The 22,435-nt window shown below is 41.3% G+C and overlaps 1 protein-coding gene across 6 annotated transcripts in view; it reads left to right on the top strand.

Moving 5' to 3' along the window:
- The window catches only part of LOC137334795 (rho GTPase-activating protein 8-like), a 69,050-nt gene extending 47,708 nt beyond the window's left edge, over window positions 1–21,342 (top strand). For all 6 annotated transcript variants that reach the window (XM_067999778.1, XM_067999777.1, XM_067999779.1 and 3 more), the window contains exons 8-13: window positions 2,315–2,425; window positions 4,227–4,300; window positions 7,768–7,845; window positions 9,864–9,992; window positions 13,134–13,237; window positions 19,567–21,342. In XM_067999778.1, coding sequence (XP_067855879.1) covers window positions 2,315–2,425; window positions 4,227–4,300; window positions 7,768–7,845; window positions 9,864–9,992; window positions 13,134–13,237; window positions 19,567–19,764 — 694 coding nt within the window. In that variant the 3' untranslated portion in view covers window positions 19,765–21,342. The remainder of the gene's footprint in view (window positions 1–2,314; window positions 2,426–4,226; window positions 4,301–7,767; window positions 7,846–9,863; window positions 9,993–13,133; window positions 13,238–19,566) is intronic.
- The last annotated feature ends 1,093 nt before the right edge of the window (window positions 21,343–22,435 follow it).

Below are 22,435 nucleotides of genomic sequence, written 5' to 3'. Positions count from 1 at the left end.
GTAGAGCAGCCACTTAATCGCAGCACATGAAGTGCATCTGATCACAGCTCTCATTGACACTGGTGTTGAAATATGTGTATGTATAAAATTGGAGTGTTTTAGAGATGACTATAGAAGCTACCTTGTGTATAATTGAAGAACTGCTAGTAAATATGGCTGTAGTACTGTACTTTGTTTTATGCTTTTCACAGAAGGTTAAGTGTTGCTTGGGTTTGCATTGGTTTTGGAGTCTGTCAAAGTGAATAGAATTGTGTGTTTTAACTACTTGGAAACTAGACAAGTGCTTTTTTTGGAACACATAAAAGCATACATGGTTGTTATAAATTTTGACTTCTAGGTCTAAATTTTTTGTGTTTTTACTATCTGTTTTGGGGCAATGGGGAAGCTCGCTCTCTTTCTCTTTTGCACTTTCTCCAGTGCCTTCTCAGAGTCAGGATGGCAATAAATGTGAATGAATATCTCGCAACTGTACTATTCAGTTGTATAATGTGCCCCCAACATGGTAACTGATCCTTTTTATAATTTTTTTAACCTGAGTTTTGGAATTTTGACTATCCTTAAGTAGACAAAAGTTTGTGGCCAAAATGGGGAGGGATTTATTGAATGCATCCAGGGAGGAAGTTCTATTCTTTGGTATTAGAGGAAATATGGTTGATAGTAAGATAGCTAGAAACAGAAAGCAAAGAATAGGGGTAAATGGATGTGTTTCAGTTTGGTGGGATCTGTGTAGTGTGTGCCCCCAGAGACCTGTGAAGGAACCTGTTTTTGTTCATTTTGTATGATTTGGACTTTGGCACCAGAGGGATAATATAAAATGTGCTGATTTAACAAAACTAGGGGGCATGTAGACTGTGGAACATTGCAGGAAATTAACAGGTTAGCAGAATGGGTAGATAGGTACTGTGAAATGTGAAGTAATACATTTTTGAGATGAAATAAATTACAGTATAAGAGTCATAAAAGTGCAGGAACAAAGAGGTCTGGAGATGCAGATACATAGATTTTTAAAGATGGAAGTGTAGAAAAGATAATAAAAAGGAAAATTGGACTTGGGAGTCTATACAAAGGGCCTTTAAATACAAGAACAAGAAAGTGATTTTGAATTTGTACAAGGCATTGGATAGACCAGATTTGGAGCATTGGGTGTAGTTCTGGACACCCAAAAGGAATGTTATTAGAGCTGTGGAAGGGATGCAGCAAAAATTCACTGAGATGGTAGCAGGAAGGAGAGATTATAATTACAAGGAAAGATTTGAAAAATTCAGGCTTTTTCACTGGAGCAAAGGAGGTAAGGGGAGACCTTATTGAGGTTTTCAAAATTATGAAAGGTTTTGGGAGAATAAATAGTGAACAATTTTTTTCCACTGGTTGGCCAGTCACAACAAGAAGGAATAGACTCCAGACTATCACTAGAAGAATGCAGGGGGAAGTTAGAACTTTTTTTTTCACACGGGATTATCAGAATGTGGAATACTTTACCGTAAGTTCAGGCAGAGATTATAACATCATTTAAAATGGAAATGGATAAATATTTGAAGAGGAAGAATATAAAAGGATGCAAAGAAATTGTTTTGGAGTAAATAGCTGCAGTTGAAGAGCTAACACAGGCGCAATGAGCTTGCTGTTATTTCTATGATTCTAGCAACTGGCTAACATTTTTAAACTAAATTGTGAACTCCTGTCATCAGATCATCTGGTTCGTACTGCAGAGCTGTTTCTTCTTCCACTGCATGTACCAGAGAAATAGTTTCCTATATTTAATATGACTGTCCATTATAATATTTCTAGGGTCACAGGACTGTGCTCCTAACCTATTCATGTTACATTTGTATATTCTATTGCATGGCAGTTCACTAGAATGTCAACTTCTTTAGAATAAACAAAAGGTTCATTTTTTTTGAGAATACAGTTTATTGAAAAAAAGTGCAAAATTAAATTCTATACGTGAAGTATTGTGCAGGCTTGTTTGTGACCTTGAGGCAGTGACAGTGCTCTTTGAATCCCAATGCTGACTTGACATTTGGATTTGGCAATGCTCATTGGAACAGTTTTGTCATTTTAAATCTTCAGATGTATTGTTTCATAGTAGTGGAGTTGGAACTTTCCATCTCAGTAGAAGAGGAATGACCATTAGGGCAGCCTGCTCTTTATGGAGATACAGTTCCTGTTGGCTGAATACATAGAGCAGCACTGCGTGAAATTCGCTGCCCATCCTCTTTTTAAGAAAGTATAACAATGGGAACTTGAAGGGGAGATTGGGGTGGGGTAATTATAAAAGCTCAACATGTTAATCACTTCTTTATCTTCCTGTCAGGTATGATGAAAAACTGAGAGCCTCCCAAAAGGGAGGACCACCTCGACCAGCAAGAATTCCTCCACCTCGACCTCCACTTCCTCAGCAACAGTTTGGAGTCAGTTTGCAATAGTAAGTTAGAACTTTTTCATTCCTGGTTTTATTTTGATTTATTTAGTAATCTCCTATTAGAAGCTTGTTTTAAAAAAAAAAAATTGTCAATTCCAACCAGCACCTCACTTGGAAACATTACTAAGTTGATAGCTCAACCAGGTAACTCACTAGCAATGCTCAAAGGAATATTAGAATATTATGGTAGAAACTCAAGTTAAATTAACAAATATGAGCACTCTTCTGCCCATTCTCGGAGACACTGCCCACTCACTGAGACACTGACTCTTCCAAGCTATTGTTCCAATAACACTGTAACCTTCTGGTACCACAACCAAGTGGCCATTCTTCATGTGAGCCTGGACATTGAGTGTTGCTAGACCATTTAAGTGTCTGGGGAGTCACAGTGCCTCCTAATCCTGTCCTTGGCTGAAATGCAGCAGTGGTTACTGGATAGCCATGGGGAGTGGGAAACCTGACTGATTTTTCTCCTGCCTGGTGCAAGGGTGCCTTTTAATCGGCTACTTCAGTACAGATCTGGGATTGATCCTTGGATTACTCGGGACTATTTGGTGGTCATTTTTCTTTGTCTTTGGAATGGAGCAGTAAAAAGAGTCTGTGTGCAAGATTAATGTTTATCCTTTGGGAAGGTTTTTTAAAAAGAATTCTTAGAGGTCACAGAAATGTTCATCAACTAATGCACATGAAGGCCAGAAAAAAAAATTACTTTGTCACGATCAGCCATCCTACCCCCCACCCCACCTCCTCTCAATGTTTATATAGTGAAATGGCTATGTAACCAGTGTGATGATGATCTATGTTCCCAACCCTGGAGAGTTTATGTATGGTGTGCATCTCCTATTGTATCAAGTTCAGGGCCACCTCAACAAAAGGCTTCTTTAAAGTCTTATCCTATGAAAATGTTTTATTTCTCAGCACTCTCGTGGTACATTGAATGCGGTGTAAAGGGCCTTAATGGACAAAAAGGTTTTCTGTATGTTTCAGAGTATGGATTATGTGTGAGTTTTAAAGCTCTGAGCCCTTTAGAGGTTAAGCATCTGTTATACTGGGTCTCTTATTGGAGTAGTACTCCAAATAGTGAAATACAAAACAAAGTCCTACCAGGATTGTACGTTACACTTTAAGGAAGTGCATATGCAGTCATAGCCAGAGAATCTCTAATGGCTTACCTTCCCGGTCCTGCACCATTACCTCTGAGTCTCCAAGGATTTATCCTTGACACACTCCTATTTCTCATCCACATGCCGCCCCTCGGCAACATCATCTGAAAACACGACGTCAGATTCCACATGTACGCTGAGGACACCCAGCTCTACCTCACCACCACCTCTCTTGACCTCTCCGCTACCTCTGTTGTCAGATTGTTTGTCTGATATCTAGCCCTGGATGTGCTAGAATTTCCTCCGATTACATATTGGGAAGACCAAACCATTGTCTTCGGCTCTCGCCACTAACTCCAAGCCACCGATTCCATCCCCCTCCCTGGCCATTGATTGAGGTTGAACCAGACTGTTCATCGCCCGTCTCTGTCCCTGCCCCAGCCCATCTGCTGCTGAAACCCTCATCCATGTGTTTGTTACCACTAGACTCAACAATTCTAATGCTCTCCTGGCCAGCCTCCCATCTTCCACCTTCCATAAAGATGCTATATAAATGCAAGTTGTTGTTGTTATACATGTGGTACAGTGGGCTTTTCATAAAATTAACACTTTTTTATATAAGAATATTTTAATAAAAGTGATGTGTGTGCGACTGAGCTACACAGATGCGACTAAACGCATTACTTTGTTTTATATGCTAGTCTCCAAGACAAAGGGAATGGAGAACTTATTCCTCTGGTGATGAGACAGACTGTGCTGTTCCTAAAGCAGAAAGGTATGTTTCATGTGTCCTTTCTCTGTGTTAAGGATATTAAGAATGTTGGCTCCTATTGTGATTGTCTTTAAGGAATTGTAGCCCTTCCCCCTCTGGTTATGGATTTTTATAATATCTACTTTATAATTACCTACTATCTTTCCTAAGTCTGACCAACAGCTACCACCTCTTGCCATTGGCTCCATCCTTTGACCGTCATTGATCGGCTTTCTTGCCCTTTATATCTCCTCTGGCTTTAAATGGAACTTGTATATCTCTTCATTGTTGTAGCTGCCCCCAAGAAGCTTGGATTCATCTTTCAAGCATTTCATTTCCCCTTAACATCTCTAATTCTGAATAAAACTCAAGCCTGTCCATTATTATATACTCTCACATCTGGGGAGACTTCTACCATGTCTTCAATACTCTTGGATAGGACACAGAAGAAAACTTGTTATCTGATGGGTATATTCCCCCTTGCCTCTAGCCACCAACCTTTCTTGTCTCAATTTTATTAACACTTACGGTCATTGTTCCTCTGAACTTTGTTCTCTTGTCCTTTCTAATCTTCAAATATGGCATCCTACATGCTCTTAGTCCTCTCTCCATCATCGATGTATTGAGGTCCAGACTCATGGCATAGTCCTCTGCTCTAACTCATTCTTTTCTAGCACCTCAAATCTGTGAATCTCCTTACCTCCCTCAGCCTTTCCTTCCTGCTAGAATCTTTAGATTTTAAAGCCATAGTTTGACATTACCTAATCACTATTTCATGATTTCCCTCATATTTTTCTTAACTTCAGCCTTGGTGGTAGCTTTGGTCCTTCATCATAGTTTCTCAAGTTTAAAAAATGGGGTTGATTTTTAGCTTGGCCTACCTGTCAGAAGTGGGGTGGTAGGGGTCCTAAAATGGCTGCACTTATCACCTCGTTCCTGCTCAGATCCCGCCTGCCACCATATTTCCTGGGGTGTTCTGCTTGGTGGCCCTGGAGTCCACCTGAATTAGGTGGGAGTCTCATTGTTGCATGCAAATTGGGGTCCTATGATGTAAGAAGACCTGGATATGGTTGAGGGACAACTGAGTGGAGCATGCACCGTACATGGTGAAGCAGAAAAGGCTTCACAAGAACACTGTGGGCTGCTGCCACTCTGGGCTCCCATGCCTTGCGATTGCCTTCCACCTCCTCCCCCGGACCTATCCTTCTGTCTCTAGAGGAATCAAGGGATATGGGGATCAAGCTGGACAGTGGAGTTGAGGTTGAAGATCCGCCATGGTCTTATTGAATGGCGGAGAAGCTTGATGGACCGTATGGCCTACTGCTGCTCCTATTTCTTATGTTTTTATGTCGGCCGGCTGAGCTTCCTGGCAGCCCGATATTACGTCGACCCAAAGCCAGCAAGCTGCAGTGGGACATCCATTCGTAGCATGGTAATGAGACCTGGACTTTAAAATGGCTTGGGCCTCCTGCCAGCAGGGACAGGCAGGATTTCCACCCACTGCCTGCCTGCTTGATGCCTGGAGTTAAAATCTACCCCATATAGTTTAATTTCAAGTAGATTTTAGATCTTTGAACGCTGCTGATATTGAAATCAATTTAAAAGTTCATTATTTTTGAAGTAGCGGAGCATGAGCGATAGGAGGTTGATTTCAATTTCATGGGCCCCATTCCTAGCTCTAAATGTGTTCATTTACTTATCTCGACAATTTCTTTTCATGGTGAGGTGCCAAGACCAGAAGCTTTTTCACAAGGAGTGAAAATGAGAGAATGGTCATCTCCAGGCTGTGATCACACACCTCCCAGATACTCTGGCATGATGTTGGTAGAAGCCTATGAGTTGCCCTCTTAGCAGTAGATGGTAGAGACCAAGGAAAAGTGGGGAAGAAAGAATTTTTTTTAAAGTTGTGAATCTCATTCTTGGGGAAAGAAATAGAACTTGGAAAGTAGTAACCTCCTATACTACGCTTCTCTCAGGGTTGATGCTAAGGACAGATTTCCTCTCTGCACTTGGTGTAACGAAATTCTGAACCTATTCTTTCATCATATGGTTTTATTACATGTATGCAGCTAAGATATTTCCCCTACATATTGACAGGTTCTTACGGTTAATGGATCTTGCTGTTGATCATTAACCTCTCCTTACTGATTGCTAGCTCTTTCCCATCAGCCCCTTTTCCTCCCCCCCCCCCCCCCAACCCCCACCCCATCCCATGCATCTTTCTGTGCTCTGCACCCGCAACTTGAAGAGTGTGAGTGTGCAACATGCTTTCAGGCATCATTCTTCAATAGTAATCTAAAATGGGTTGCTTTGAGATATTGAAAAGAGGACCAGGGATGACCTTTCTCTCTCCATCCCCTGGTTCACACTACTGTGGGGAAATAATTCACTTCTGCTCAGCTATTCCTGATAATGAACCAGAAATACAGCAGTGGATTGTGGACATAACGCTGTGTCTGACCACTCCTTAACAACCCCTCCCTTATATTGAATGTATTTTCTCTTGTTGCAACTTTGAAACACACTTCCCTTCAACTGCAAGGAAAAGACAATCTGATCCATAGAGTTCTTTTTGGCTGCTTTAATGCCATATAGTTTGGTGAAGCAACACATAATTCAGTTTTATTTATAACCTGAAGATACAAATTGATAAAAATGTATATTAAAAATGTTGGCAGTTGAATATAAATAATATCCATCCCAATATGTCAGTGGTGTATCATCATTGATGATGCACTTTCCTGGAAATCGCTCAAATTTACAGCGATGATGCCACTATTCATCCTTCATTGTGGATGCCCTGTTACACAGAGCTCACTGGTTGTTGATGTGTTCCTAATACCCACTGTCAGCAAAAATATACTGTGTCCACAAACCCATACAGAGAAATGCTGTTCTCTCAATGATTTCAGGACTATAACCTCACCAAAGTTTGAATTCAGATGACATTTTTAAACATTTTGAATTTGTCTGTCATGATTGATGATATTTATGCTCCATAATCCTTCTCCAGTATCCATCATTCTCTATTTGAAGGTACTTTGACTTTAACAAAAAGTATTTTGATGAGCTCTTATTCCTTGTGTTTGGCACACTGACTCCAGTGTTATTAAAATGCATCGTCCATTGGCCAACAGTCACGTGTCATTTCAGTCCTGAGGCCGTTGTGCCTTCTTCAAAGCATGAAGATCAAGGGGGGGGTAATTTTCTAAGTTTATGCTATCTATGAGGACCCTCGCCCAGCGGCTGTACATATTAGGAAATTGAGGATGTGGAGTCCATGTCTTTCTGTCCATTAAAATGAATGGATGGAAAGTTGCGGTGGCGCTATCATGATATCCTCGTATGTGAGGCTCTCGACCACTAGGACAAACTCAGAAAATACCACCATGTCTCTGTCATGAATTGCATTTAGCAGATCCAGAGAATAGCAATATTGTCCGGTAGTGAGAACAACTTGCTGAAAAATGTCAATATTCTTTTGTTTACAGCGCTTCAAACTGAAGGTTTGTTCAGACGATCAGCCAACATACAGGTCATAAAGGAAATCCAGAAACAATATAATCTGGGTAGGTGTCCACTTGGCCATCTGTGTCAATGTAATCACCCAAGTATTAGCTTAAGAAATAATACCTGGGATGTCCAGCACTCTGGATTGATCCAAGTTCCAGGAAGACATTCTCTTGTTCCGGGCACATATTTGATAACTTACTAGTGCTGGTGATAATTCAGTGCAGTAATATTTCTCTTTGTTGTGTATTTAAGTGATATGGAGTTCACACACATGGATTGTTAGTTTGATTCTCTTGCTTGTGACAATGTTGTTAAAGCATGTTTTTATACTGGTGCTTGTTTAGGTGAAATTCTGGATGACTAGGGTCAATGAACTGGCTCCTGCCTTTTACACTAAATTTGGCTCCCTTATTTCAACAGAATCATAGACACAATTTTTCTTCAGACTACAATTCTACGAGCAGGATAAGAGAGCCATACTTAGTACTGTAAACATTGGAAGACCACTCTCTGATGCCAGGCATCCAAAATCCGAGCTAAACCAATAGCAGTATAAAAGGCGCTGGACATGGGATTTCCCTCAAAAGCAGCTTTGTATTTTAGCTTAAAATATTGAAACTCAACAGTTCATGATTTATTAAATGAGACTTCATTAAAACCATCAAGGTTGCCAAGTGAATGTATGCAAGTTTGAATTTGGATTACTACCCTTACCCAAGTTCACAACTGTTCAGGGATGGTAGAAGGCAAATTAGATGGACCACCTTTTTACGTCTAGCAATTCCTATGTATTATCACAGCCACTAATTTATGTTGGCAAAATATTGTGGGAAGCATTGAGGGTTGGAGGAGACCACATGAAGGCAGGGAAAGGTGTGGGAGGCAGTAGGAGTGAGTGGCAAATGGTGGGAAGACATGGCCATAGATGTTGAGAGTAGCAGAAGGTGTTAGGAGTGTGTGGACACATGTAAAATTTGACACTTGGTTTGCGAAGTGGTAAGAGGGAGTGGTGGAATGGAATGTGCATTCAGTGTGGGAATAGCTAAAGGTTGCTGGTGTTTGGGATGCAGAGGTGTGGAAGTACTCGGAGGGCTGTGATGGGATGGACAGTGGTAGCGGTATGATCTTGGGGTGTGGGTGTGCTGGGATGGCAACAGTGGGGTTTGGGAGTAATGTGTTGGGGTGTGGCAGTGCTGGGATGGGAGTTCCAAGTTGTGCCACTGTTGGGAAAGTAGTTAGGGTCTAATGCTGGGTTATAATGTTGGGATACTGTAGTGTTGGGGAGGTTGGGGTGCAAGAGCATTTGGAGCAGTAGTAATGGGGGGGGGGTAGGGGAACTAGAAGGGGTTGTGGGATCTGGGAGAGTGGTCCTGATATTTGGCAGTACTGTGAAGAGTGTGCCCAGAGTGTGGTAGGAATGGAATGGGGAGTTGATCTATGGGATCGAGAGTAGGAGATACCTGAGAGCAGCAGAATGGTAGTGGCAGGGTGTGGGAGCATGAAGGAGGGTGGTTGTGGGTTTCTGCTGAAAAAAGCACAGTGTTGAGGGTTTTGTTGGGTATGAGTTGTCAGTGGCATGTGTAGGGAAAGGCATGGGTGCTCAGCATGGAGTAGGAGCTGGGACTGATGAGAAGACCCAAAAGGGAATGAGCAGTGGCGGGGAAGAAAAGGCAGCAAGAGGAAATGACAATGCTGGTTGCAAAATCCTCAATTATTAACACGTCCAGGATCAGGCCAGGATACTTGCTGTTGGTATGGTCTGGTGGAACCACAGTTACAGCAGGACTGGTGATACAGGAAGCCAGGAGACTCGCCTAGCTCCCTCTACTACCAGTAGGAATACAATGCCACCTATCTTTGTGGTAACAGCTGGGGGAATGCAACAACACAGCAACTGGGAGGACTCAAAACAATTAAAGATATGTATAAATGGGAAGCAAAGGTAAGTATAGACAGGCAAAAGATAGCCATTAAAAGTGGCTAAACAGTACGTGTGCACTATATGCAAGAATTTTAGTGTATCATCTATATGTTACAGAGAGAAAAGATATATCCTTAATTCTGTCTATTTCAGGAAAACCGATTAAATTTGAAGAGTATGGAGATGAGCATATTCCTGCTGTTATCTTGAAAACATTCCTCCGGGAGCTTCCGCAGCCACTTCTAACCTCTCAGATTTATGACAAGGTCCAAAGCATTGGAAGTAAGTAGAAGTTTTCTTATCCCCCACCACCACCCCCCCCCCCCCAACCTTTATGCCTTAATCCAAGTGCACAACCTGAAGTAGGAGATGATCTCCTTTATCCATTTGATTAAAGTCTGCAGATGTTAGTGCAAACAGTCTGCTAGGAATTGTACAGCTGTAGCAGCACGAATTTGGTGCACAATCTGAATTCTGTTATTTCGCCTCCACCTTCAGTTTGGCAGTGTGATGCCGAGCCAGTATCGAACCCAGAAACCAATTTTTTTTTTTATTTGTTCATGGGATGTGGTCATCGCTGGCGAGGCCGGCATTTATTGCCCATCCCTAATTGCCCTTGAGAAGGTGGTGGTGAGCTGCCTTCTTGAACCACTGCAGTCCGTTTGGTGAAGGTTCTCCCACAGTGCTGTTGGGTAGGGAGCTCCAGGATTTTGACCCAGCGATGATGAAGGAACGGCGATATATTTCTAAGTTGGAATGGTGTGTGACTTGGAGGGGAATGTGCAGGAATGCATATTGTGATGTTGTAATCTCCATTGTGATACTGCCATACTTAATAGTTTAAATCAAAACTTACCCACCCATGGCAGGGCAGTAGATATCAGCACAGCATCTTATAACATGCATTAATACCACCATTTAATGTTTATGTAATCGTGTGAGTTCAACTTGACATGCCAGCAGGTCCAACTTAGCCATGCACACTGGGCACTCAGTTTCCCCAGATATGGAGCAACACCATTAATGCATGTGCATGGTGTGACATTCAGTGTTTACAGACAAGTGCTGGTACTGGGGTTTGGAGCTGGTACAACCTAGCTAGCTAAGTTGAGGTGTATCAATGTCAAATTTTGTTTCATAACACTCCTGTAAAGTACCTTGGGATGTTTTGCTACGTTAAAGTCACTATATAAATGCAAATTATTGTTGTTGCCTCTGGAACTGTATCCCACTGTGAGGCTCTATCTTCAGGAGAGGTAGAGAAAAAAATTGTGGGTGACAATTAAAAAATTTACAGTGAGTATTTTTCCCCATGCTGTTGTCTCCTGTACACAGAATCTCTGTAGTAGATGTTCATCGTTCAACTGAGAAGCCCTGTAAGTGCTTATTGTAAGGTATTGTAACTTGACGAGGAAGGGAGAGAGAAGAGGAGCTTGTTTTTCCTTCCAGCAAAATGGGCTTACTCTGCTGAGACAATCCAAAAAGCAAGTTGTGTGTATTTCTAAATTAAAATGTTCGAAAGTTCTTGCTGTGGCATGCCAGGCCTGCCTGCTCGTTTGTATGGAGTGGTGTTCAGGTTTCCAGCAGCCCATGGAGGTTCAGCAGATGGTAAGCTGAAGTCTGGCCAAATGTAAAAAGCAATTTAATCTTTAGCTTTTTTTGTCTTTTTTGCCTGACATTTATGAAATATTGAATCATCATCTAACCGTGGAGATAGAATGACTAGAGCTGCTAACTTAAGCCAGTGAAACATTTACATTTTGCTTGTAGCATGGAACTTAATGTTGCGCTTATTATGTGCACTTGTTTAAACATTCGTATTCTGTAGAATCATGGAATGAGAACACTGACAAAATATATTTAGACAACATTAGTGCAGAAGATTTCATGCTAGCTATTGCACATAAACTGTTGTGAAGTCCTTTTGCCTTAGAAAATACACTTCAATTTTTTTGTCTGACAAATCCATCGTACTCCTAGTCAATAATATCCTGAAACACTCTGCACATTTGCAAACCATCCAGATTAAATCTGGGCAGTTCTAGATTTAAAGTTTGTTTCATTTCTGCATTCCTAATCTGCAGTAGGTTTTGCCTAGGTTTTTTTTTTGAGAATTTGCCTCAAACATGTTTAGAACTCTGTTATCCCGATCTGTCAAGGCAGTAGGGTTTGATGAGCTCAGCTAGCATAATGGCAAGATAATAATATTTGAACTCCGTGGGCCTCAGTTCAGAAGGGGAAAATTGACTTCTGTTGACCGCTGCTCAGCAGCCCCTGTTGGAAGTGCATGTGTGAATATGTTGGGTGAAGACCAAATCGGGTTAGGCTATGCTGCCCCCATGGTTCAGTAGCAGGTCAGTAATCACTGCCAAGGCTCACATATAAATGATGGGCACCTAGGTGAGACATCAAAGTGTTCCTGGCACCTACAAGGAGAGAGGAAGGGGAGGAAACCAGAAAAAATTTGCACAGGTCAAAAAAAAAGGCAATGCATCTTTTTCTATTTATGACTTTAAAAATTGGAAAATTGTGGGGCTAGATGGTATATTCGGCAGTACAATTATTGAAGAGAATGCTCCCTTTAATAAAATGTAAAACCTGCTGACTTGATTCATGGATCACATATTCCTGTCCCCTCCCCCATCCAGATTTTGTTAAACAAATGTCAGCAAGATGTCTCCAAAATTGCTCTATAATGAAATTGATGGCCCCAGGGGTATAGAATATAGTCCATGGTGCTGGCTGTGGTAGTTCCTTTTTAATTTAAACATTTAGTGCTGCAGACATTTGCCAGATCATTTTCATTTGTTTTTAAATTATGACAATAGCTTTATGTTGAACAAGATGTAATGAGACTTATTAATGACAATCAGTAAGTAGGAAATCTGTCTTAGTAGGGTGATGAGACTGTAAATATAACACTGCCAAAGTTGCTTTGCTTCATCGCTCCATATTGAATACAGAAATATTTAATCACATAATGCATGTGGTGGATGCAAGGATGTACGTGTGCTGGTGAGAATTAAGTGATGTTACATTTGCGTAACAAGTTAGTTTGCCAGAAGCATTTTTGAGGCAAATGTCTGGGAATGGGGGAGTGGAGCTTAGCTGGGCAGAGAGCAATACAAAATCAAAGATACTATATCTGAGCGGTCTGGTTGTTCTTGCTGGATGGGGATGGATGCTCCAGGTTAGTGGAATGAACTTTCTGAAGACATAACATTGAAAACTCTTTACTGAAGAGCTTTCAGACTTTTAATGTGAGCAGGAGAAACATAGGATATAAATAGTCATGTATTTCATCAGAGTGTTCTAGTAAGAGTAAAAGCAACTGCTTTCAGCTTAAATCCATTTGATTTTTTTTAAGGGCAGTTGGTTTAAGATCTAACTGACACTGACACATGCATGCAATTTTAATTCTAGCTGTTGAAAGCAGCCTGCGAGTAACACAATGCAAGCAAATAATACAGAGACTTCCAGAACACAACTACATTGTTGTGAAGTACTTGATATGCTTTCTTAATATGGTGAGTATTGAAAAAAGGATTCTTGTAATATTCTGTATGTCATTTGCAAACATCAACATATTGTCAGTCGGTTTGTGTTTTACAAAGTGCAATGGTTCCTCTTGAGAGAAGGGGAAGACTTTAAATGACCTTTTTTTTAAAAAAAAAAATGAATTTGCAGGATGCTGGTGAGCCACGACAGATGACATCTCCCTGCAGTTGATGAAATCACTCCAGAGCATAAACAGAAAGTTTCATTAACAGCACCAGGAAACTCGGTACTGAGCCACTTTGTGCTGTGGCTCTTTTTATCCTCCCCCCCCCCCCCCCCCCCCCCCCCCCACCAAATTTTCTTCTCCTTCTGTCCTGAAAGTGCTTACTTTTGCTGGATTTTAGTTTCACTGAAATGGGCGACCCGCTGAAATTGGTGATCTTCTAGTACTTTGCCAAGTTGCCAGGCCTTGCATATGAGCCTGGACGCTGGGTGTCAGTGGGTCTTTCAAACATGGAGGGAATCACAGCCAAGCCCGACCTATCCCCACTCTAAGGACCACATGTACAATTTCCAGCAGAGGTCACTAGATAGCGATTGGGAATGGGCACCCTGGCTGATTCATTCCCTCCCTAGCATAGAAACGTGAAGCCTATTCTAATATTCAAACAGCAGCCCTGGCTAGGATCAGTTAACTCAGCAGAAATTGGGGATCAAACCTGGGACCATCTGGTCAGTATTATACTGAGAGGTGCCTTTACACATCAGGCCAATGGGGGAAGCATTGCTCTTGTGCAACTCCATACCATGAATGTACTATTTAAGGAGCTGCTGATGCTGTTAGGCAAGGAAGCTGACTTAACATACATTTGTAATAAGACAATCACTGGAAAGCCTATCTCTGGAAAGGCTATCTCTGCTGATATCAATTCAGTTCCTTAACACTGTCAGGCTCATAATTCTAATTCTTTGGACTGTTCTGACTTTTAGAAGAGATCCTGGTGATAAAACTGCCACTTCAAATTGGGAATGCAGTTGAGATCATTAGAAGTACTGAACTCTTGGCAGTGTGTGGGAGCTGAATTAATGTACACAGATGAAGCTGAAGTACCTCGTTAATGATTATAATCTCCACTACTAATTCATCTCCCTCACCCCTGGAAGGTTCAGTAACTCCTCCAGGAAAAGACACCCATTGACATCAACAGGTATCCACTGTTCAAACATCAGTGGAGATAGTAATTATCAATCCAAGTTCCTGAGCTACAATGACAATGGAAGGACACTTCTCCCCATCTTTCCCACCCCACTCCTGATGGGTAAGGGAAATTGGCAGATAATTTGAGAGTCCCCAAATTTTGGTTCTACACTTATCATACAGAATAGCCTAGTTATGGGAATGACAAATAACAGGAACATTATGTAGCTTTATTCAAGAAAAGCAGATGAAACACAAATGACAAATACAAGACATTAGTGGGCTGTATGATAAAGTGACATGTGACACCAGGCTCAGTCCCACAGAAACTCTGGTGGTGAATAGGAGAGGCTGGTATGGAATGTAGATTATGGAGGTGCCACTGTAGATTAATTGTTCTCCTGATATTACTGGGCTCAGTAACCTCACTAAACTAAAATACTTCCTGGGGTAGACCATCAGCTACAACACTGGCAACTACCCGACAATGTGGAAAATTGCCCAGGTATGTCCTGTCCACAAAATGCAGGACAAATCCAATCCGGCCAATTACCGCCCCATCAGTCTACTGTCAATCATCAGCAGAGTGATGGAAGGTGTCGTCAACAGTGCTATCAAGCGACACTTACTCACCAATAACCTGCTCACCGATGCTCAGTTTGGGTTCTGCCAGGACCACTCGGCTCCAGACCTCATTACAGCCTTAGTCCAAACATGGACAAAAGAGCTGAATTGCAGAGGTGAGGTGAGAGTGACTGCCCTTGACATCAAGGCAGCATTTAACCGAGTGTGGCACCAAGGAGCCCTAGTAAAATTGAAATCAATGGGAATCAGGGGGAAAACTCTCCGGTGGCTGGAGTCATACCTAGCACAAAGGAAGATGGTAGTGGTTGTTGGAGGCCAATCATCTCAGCCCCAGGGCATTGCTGCAGGAGTTCCTCAGGGCAATGTCCTAGGCCCAACCATCTTCAGCTGCTTCATCAATGACCTTCAGAAGGTCAGAAATCGGGATGTTCGCTGATGATTGCACAGTGTTCAGTTCCATTCGCAACCCCTCAAATAATGAAGCAGTCCGAGCCCGCATGCAGGAAGATTTGGACAACATCCAGGCTTGGGCTCATAAGTGGCAAGTAACATTTGTGCCAGACAAGTCAGGCAATGACCATCTCCAACAAGAGAGAGTCTAATCACCTCCCCTTGACATTCAATGGCATTACCATCACCGAATCCCCCACCATCAACATCCTGGGGGTCACCATTGACCAGAAACTTAACTGGACCAGCCATATAAATACTGTGGCTATGAGAGCAGGTCAGAGGCTGGGTATTCTGCGGCGAGTGACTCACCTCCTGACTCCTCAAAGCCTTTCCAACATCTACAAGGCACAAGTCAGGAGTATGATGGAATACTCTCCACTTGCCTGGATGAGTGGAGCTCCAACAACACTCAAGAAGCTCAACACCATCCAGGACAAAGCTTGATTGGCACCCCATCCACCACCCTAAACGTTCACTCCCTTCACCACCGGAGCACTGTGGCTGCAGTGTGTACCATCCACAGGATGCACTGCAGCAACTCACCAAGGCTTCTTTGACACCACCTCCCAAACCCGTGACCTCTACCACCTAGAAGGACAAGGGCAGCAGGCACATGGGAACAACACCATTTGCACGTTCCCCTCCAAGTCTTTCACCATCCCGACTTGGAAATATATCGCTGTTCCTTCATCGTCGCTGGGTCAAAATCCTGGAATTCCCTTCCTAACAGCACTGTGGAAGAATCGTCACCACATGGACTGCAACGGTTCAAGAAGGCGGCTCACCACCACCTTCTGAAGGGCAATTAGGGATGGGCAATAAATGCCGGCCTCGCCAGCGACGCCCACATCCCATGAACGAATTTTTAAAAAATAATTTCTGTGCATAAACTAAAATATTGAAATGAATCAACAGAAAAGCAAAAGATATTAATAATTCTTACTGTTCACTTAGGAAAAGTTCAAGATAGTGGCAGTAGGTTTTTGTTGTTTTACATGCAGAATAGTGAGGGGGGAAAAACATGCAAAAAGAACTTTGGTTTTTCCTCCCCTCCCTGCCTCCTATTGCGCATGTACTGTGAACAGGCGACATTCTGGGCTGCAGTGTTTTCCACAATTGATGTCAGTGGTTCCCCCCACCCCCTCCCAAGATCATAGTGGTATGAAACAGCACAGAAGGTGGCCATTCGGCCCGTCATGCCTGTGCTGGCTCTTTGAAAGAGCTATCCAATTAGTCCCACTCCCCTGCTCTTTTCCCATGGACCTGTACATTTTTTCCCTCCAAGTATTTATCCAGTTCCCTTTTAAAAGATATTATTGAATTTGCTTCCTCCACCCTTTCAGGCAGTGCATTCCAGATCTTGACAACTCGCTGCGCAAATAAATGTTTCCTCACATTGCCTGTGGTTCTTTTGCCGATCACCTTAAATCTCTGTCCTCTGGTTACCCATCCTTCTGCCCCTGGATACAGTTTCTCCTTATTTACTCTATCAAAACCATTCATGATTTTGAACACCTCTATCAAATCTCCTCTTAACCTTCTCTGCTCCAAGGAGAACAACCCCAGCTGCCCCAGTCTTCCCACGTAACTGAAGTCCCTCATCCCTGGTACCACTCTCGTAAATCTCCTCTGCACCCTCTCCAAGGCCTTGACATCCTTCCCAAAGTGTGGTGCCCAGAATTGAACACAATACTCCAGCTGAGGCCTAACCACTGTTTTATAAAGGTTTAGCATAACTTCCTTGCTTTTGTACTCTGATTCTATTAATAAAGCCCAGGATCCCATATGCTTTTTTTAAACAGTCTTCTCGCACTGCCCTCATCAACCGTCTCCGTTACTTCATCAAAGAACTCAATCAAGTTAGTCAAACACAATTTCCTTTATCAAATCCGTGTTGACTTTCATTTATTAACCCATATGTTTCCATTAATTTTGTTCCGGATTATTGTCTCTAAAAGATTCCCCACCACCGACATTAGGCTGACTGGCCTGTGGTTGCTGGGTTTATCCCTCTCCCCTTTTTTGAACAGAGGTGTAACATTTGCAATTCTCCAGTCCTCTGGCACCACCCCATAATGTAAGGTGGATTGAAAGTTTGTGGCCAGAGCCTCTGCAATTTCTACCATTACTACCCTCAGTAACCTAGGATGCATCCCATCTGAACTGGGTGACTTTTCTACTTTGAGTATTGCCAACCTTTTAAGTACCTCCCCTTTATCTATTTTTATCCTATCCTGATATCGCTACTATCTCCTCCTTTACTGCTACATTGACAGCATCCTCTTCTCTAGTGAAGACCGATGCAAAGTATTCATTTAATGCCTCTGTCATACTCTCTGCCTCCACAACAACATCCCTTTTTCTGTCCCTAATTGGCTCCACCCTTCCTTTGACTTCCCTTTTATGTGTTTATATGGAATTTTTGGGTTCCCTTTTATGTTAGCTACTAATCTATACTCATATACTCTCTCTTTGCCCCTCTTATTCCCTTTTTTAGATCATCTCTGTACTTTCTATATTTAACTTGATTTCTACTGTGTTAGGAACCTTACATTTGTCATAAGCCTCTTTTTTTCTGTTTCATTTTAATCTCTATATCTTTAGTCATCCAGGGAACTCTAACTTTGGATGTCCTTCCTTTCCCCCTCATGGAAATGTATTTACTCTGTACCCGAACCATCTCTTCCTTGAAAGCCCCCCATTGTCCAATTAATGTTTTCTGAAACACAATTTGACTTTGGTGCTTTTTTTTAAGTAAATGTCCTTTGGGCAAGTGCTGAATAAGTTTTACATGTGCCTGCCTGAACTATCCATGAGTGGGACCATTGTCTGTTTGTAAGCTTTTTCAATGAATTTGCAGGGTTCAATTGTGCTATGGTGTGAGTATATACCTTGTGGTGGCACATGTTTGAACACTAGGAATATGCAGTAATGGTGAATCATTACTGTTTGTCCCTCCCACCTGCTTCTAGCCATCCTACTGCTTCAAATTCCCACATCTGGGTGCCTGGGCAGCACATGAGCTCCTACAAATGGTGAGTCCAGTCATCATAATTACATCTTCATAAAACCACCTAGCCCTATGGTGTAAAATAAATGAATGTAAATTAGGGTTGAATGGAAAAAAAAATGATTCCTTCTAAACTAGGAGAGTGTGTGGTGGTGGCATACTGCATTGGACAACCTTTTCAAATGTGTACGGTGGGTTATTATTTATTGGCATCCTTTTAGTGTAATTCGCTTGTGATACAATCAATTCCTGTTGGACTGAAAAAAAACTCCTGCAACCTTGTCCAGTGATATTCCATTTTTGCCATGAAAGATCTGGCGGGCCCCATCACTTCACGCCATTCATGTAACTTCTTATTTTTGGAAAAAAATTGCATTTTGAAAATATTTCTGCTGACACAGTGCAGTGCTGGGTGATACAGTTAGGTGCACGCTATCACTGTGTGTAGTTAGTTCCCTGGCCTAGAAGTGTCCATTATCCAGTGCTGTCATCTCTATGCCATCCTGTTTGATGGATAATTGCTCAACAATTTATGGTATTAACCAGTTTATTGGAACATTATGTTCACTTCTTATAAGTAATCACAGTGAAGTGTCAGTATGAGTGTTCAACAACCCAATTTTTCCTGTGCTTTAATTGAAAATTGCCATTTTAATTATCGACTATGGTTATTAATCAGATGACAGTGTGATTTGGGTTGTGAGCATTGGCAGGTAAAGTGTGACTAACGAATAAATATCTAGAACAGTTCAGTTTTTAAAAAATAAACAAAAATGGTCGCTGCAAAAGGACAATTTTTTTCAAAGTACTCCGATATTTTAAGCTTTTATATATCATACATACACACATTTTTTAAAAAAATGTTGAATTTCTCACCCAGCTAGTTGTGTCTTTTCACAAGGGTCAGCAGCTCCAGATTGACAGTGAAATGAATGGAGCTGTTCTGGGACACAGTCTTTGCCCGGTACCCCACGTCAGTACTATAACCAGAGTAGCTTAGAACAAAGGAGACTCTTAACATAGATTTACATATCTGGCAATTTAAGTGACATTGACTTGGACCAACATGGTTTACATATTGTTAAAATCTAATTAAGTTTATTATGTCTTAGGTGTCCCAGGAGTGCATTTTTAACAAAATGACCCCATCAAACCTGGCATGTGTCTTTGGAGTGAACCTGATCTGGCCTCCGAAAGGACCTGCAACGCTGCACGCCCTACCCCCAATAAACATGTTTACTGAGCTACTGATTGAATACTACAGCCAAGTCTTCAGTTCCAGGATTCTGCCCAATGAGGTGCTGCCATAAACACTGCTTCAAACACTGCAGCTAACCTCAGTAAGTAAACTGCACTGAATGGAAACCTATGTTACTGACAGAAAAGCCAAATCCTATAGCTGGTTCAGTATTAATTTGCTTTGGCCATGTACCCTGGGTGAGTGGATATCACTTCATGATGCTTGAACTTCATTTGGCACTTGCTGATACAAAGGTGGTGAAGGAGCAAGTGATATAAAGTGATCACAATTTTGACTAGTTAATTAAATGTCACTCAAATCCTTCTTTAGTTCACTCTATAAAACAAGAAAACTGATGTAAAAGTCAGCATTAGCTGTTGTCATTTCCTTTTACACACTTCCCACCATTACCAGTGGCATTGTTTATAAAAATCATAGACTTCTGACATGCCTGCTACTTTTCACTTAGCAAGTTCTAGTTTTGATTGTGTAGTAGGAGGTGCAAACTGGGACCCAGGCCCATTTTCCTGCTGCACCATGGGTGTGTGTGGTGCAGAGGTTAAAACACAGGAAAATAAAATTACTTTAAATTTGGGTATCAAAGTAAAATATCTACAAGGCCAATTTATTTTGAATGTGGTGCATACAGAATCTTGGTATGGATCATAATTACATTGCACTTGGTTTTTTTTCAAAAAATATACTTTAATCATAAAATTTGCAGCAATACATACAATACAGTTGTCATATCACTTTCCAAACGTACACAATACAGATTATACAATTTGCAGGTTACGTCAAGTACAGTTCAATGAACACATTGGACATAATTACAGTTCATGACACTCTAGGGTGTCTCATTGCATCATACTCAACACAGATTATTGCTTACAGATTCATTTCAGATTCATTACAGGTACATTACAGCAATTTGAATTTTACATTCTGCCCGAGGGGGTTTTTCCCTGATTGCAGCCCCTCGGTTTACAATGGCGGGAAGGCTCTTGCACTTGTGCCTTAAAATAGTACTAATCTTTTTTTGCACTTTGGTGTTAAGGGGTGTGAGAACTATCAGAGTCCAATGTTTCCCTATCCCCCGTTTCATTAATGTGAGGGAGAAATAACTGTAACGAGAGTTAGTAAGCCCAAATGTAATTAACATTACTTTTATTATTGAGAGCAACTAGTGTGCAAATTTTGTATTCCTGAGATGAGAGAATATTTGCCATTTAGTATCTGCAACAAGCACTCGCAGACTGGCCATAGAACAAATAAAGTGCAAGACAAAGCTTCAGCTCAGAACAGCTTCCTCCTCTGTACTAGTTTTCATAATTTGCGCATGGATCCTTCTGGGCTCTGTGGCCATTAATGCTGAAAATGAAGACTTTCATGCTAAGATCCTGGAACCACTAGCAACTGGGTTCAGACTACACAAGTTTCTTTCACTTTGGACTATTGCAGATGTCTGAGGGAAAAGCTTCATCTCATCAGACTTTGCTTGCTTCAGTCCTGGTTGCTAGTGGCGAAAGGAGACTAGCCCACTTGTACCACAAAGTTGCAATTTATATTTGATAGGGAAAGGAGTTTGTTTTTTCCGTCCACTATGTATTTATATTTTTGTTAATTTAATAAAATGTAGCAAAATCTACACTGTTTGGTTTTGTTAACATTAACATACAATCATTTTATACAAGGAAACAAAGATGAATCTTTCCCTTTTGATTGCTTTTCTGCTCTGAACATGCTGTGGTCATCATTGCTGCTGATACAAACAGTAGTAATAAAATTATTATAAGAATGTAACCTTTGTTTTACAGCATTATCTGTGTAAAATACAGCTTGCACCAACCAATGCAAAACTTGATAAGATAGCTGGCTAAGACAGGAAAAGTGAAAGCTTTCACAAGTCTCTTATCCCCATAGGAGATAAATCAAACTTTACAGCCCAGTGACAATGATGGACATAACCCCCCTGTGGCTGATCAATCCATTATGTATCCTGAAATCCCAATGAAAGGACTTCCCTGTTAAACTGATAAGTGAATGACTGACCTGAACATTTTAGAAAAAGAGTTTATTGCTTTGTGTGCAGCACATCAGAAGAGTCACCAGGCTTTTTGGTCAGTGAATTAGAAAAACCCATTGGACTGCCAGATTCTAAAAGTTCATGTAAAAGGGCTTTTGATTTTCTGCATTTTTAAAATTTTAAGAAATGTTTCATAATTATTCCTAGGCTCAGTGTTTTCTGTAGTTCCCTATGATTTTTTTTCCAAGTTCTGTGTTTGTGGGAAGATACTATAATCTTGGGAGCTTAACATCATTCTTTAGTATCCAAGAAAGGGCAGGTTGAAAATTCTGTAATGAAGTACAATCTGCTTGACTGGTCTTTTGCTACTGTTTAATTTTTTATTCCTGATAAACTGACTTGCAGGTTATAGCTTAAGTCACATAAACTGATCGTGATAATTCTTCTACTAACTGATGGCTAGGAAAATATAAAGGGGCTCGTGTTAGTTCCTCAGTTCCAGTGAGCAAATTATAATAACAAGGGTGTTCTGTTCTTCAAATCTGGGCAGAAGTACATTACCAAATATTGTGACTAAAACATCAGACTTCAGTATATGAGGAGCAAAGACTTACTTACAGGAGTGGTACTTGGCACTGAACCTACCTCTGATCCTTGGTCACTGCCCCTAATCCTTCTCCAATGACTGCTCATAGTGCAAGATGTTGTAATTGTT

The sequence above is a fragment of the Heptranchias perlo genome, chromosome 18, assembly GCF_035084215.1.
Source record: "Heptranchias perlo isolate sHepPer1 chromosome 18, sHepPer1.hap1, whole genome shotgun sequence".
Lineage (NCBI taxonomy): Eukaryota > Metazoa > Chordata > Chondrichthyes > Hexanchiformes > Hexanchidae > Heptranchias > Heptranchias perlo.
This window is presented reverse-complemented; position numbering and strand designations above follow the sequence as displayed.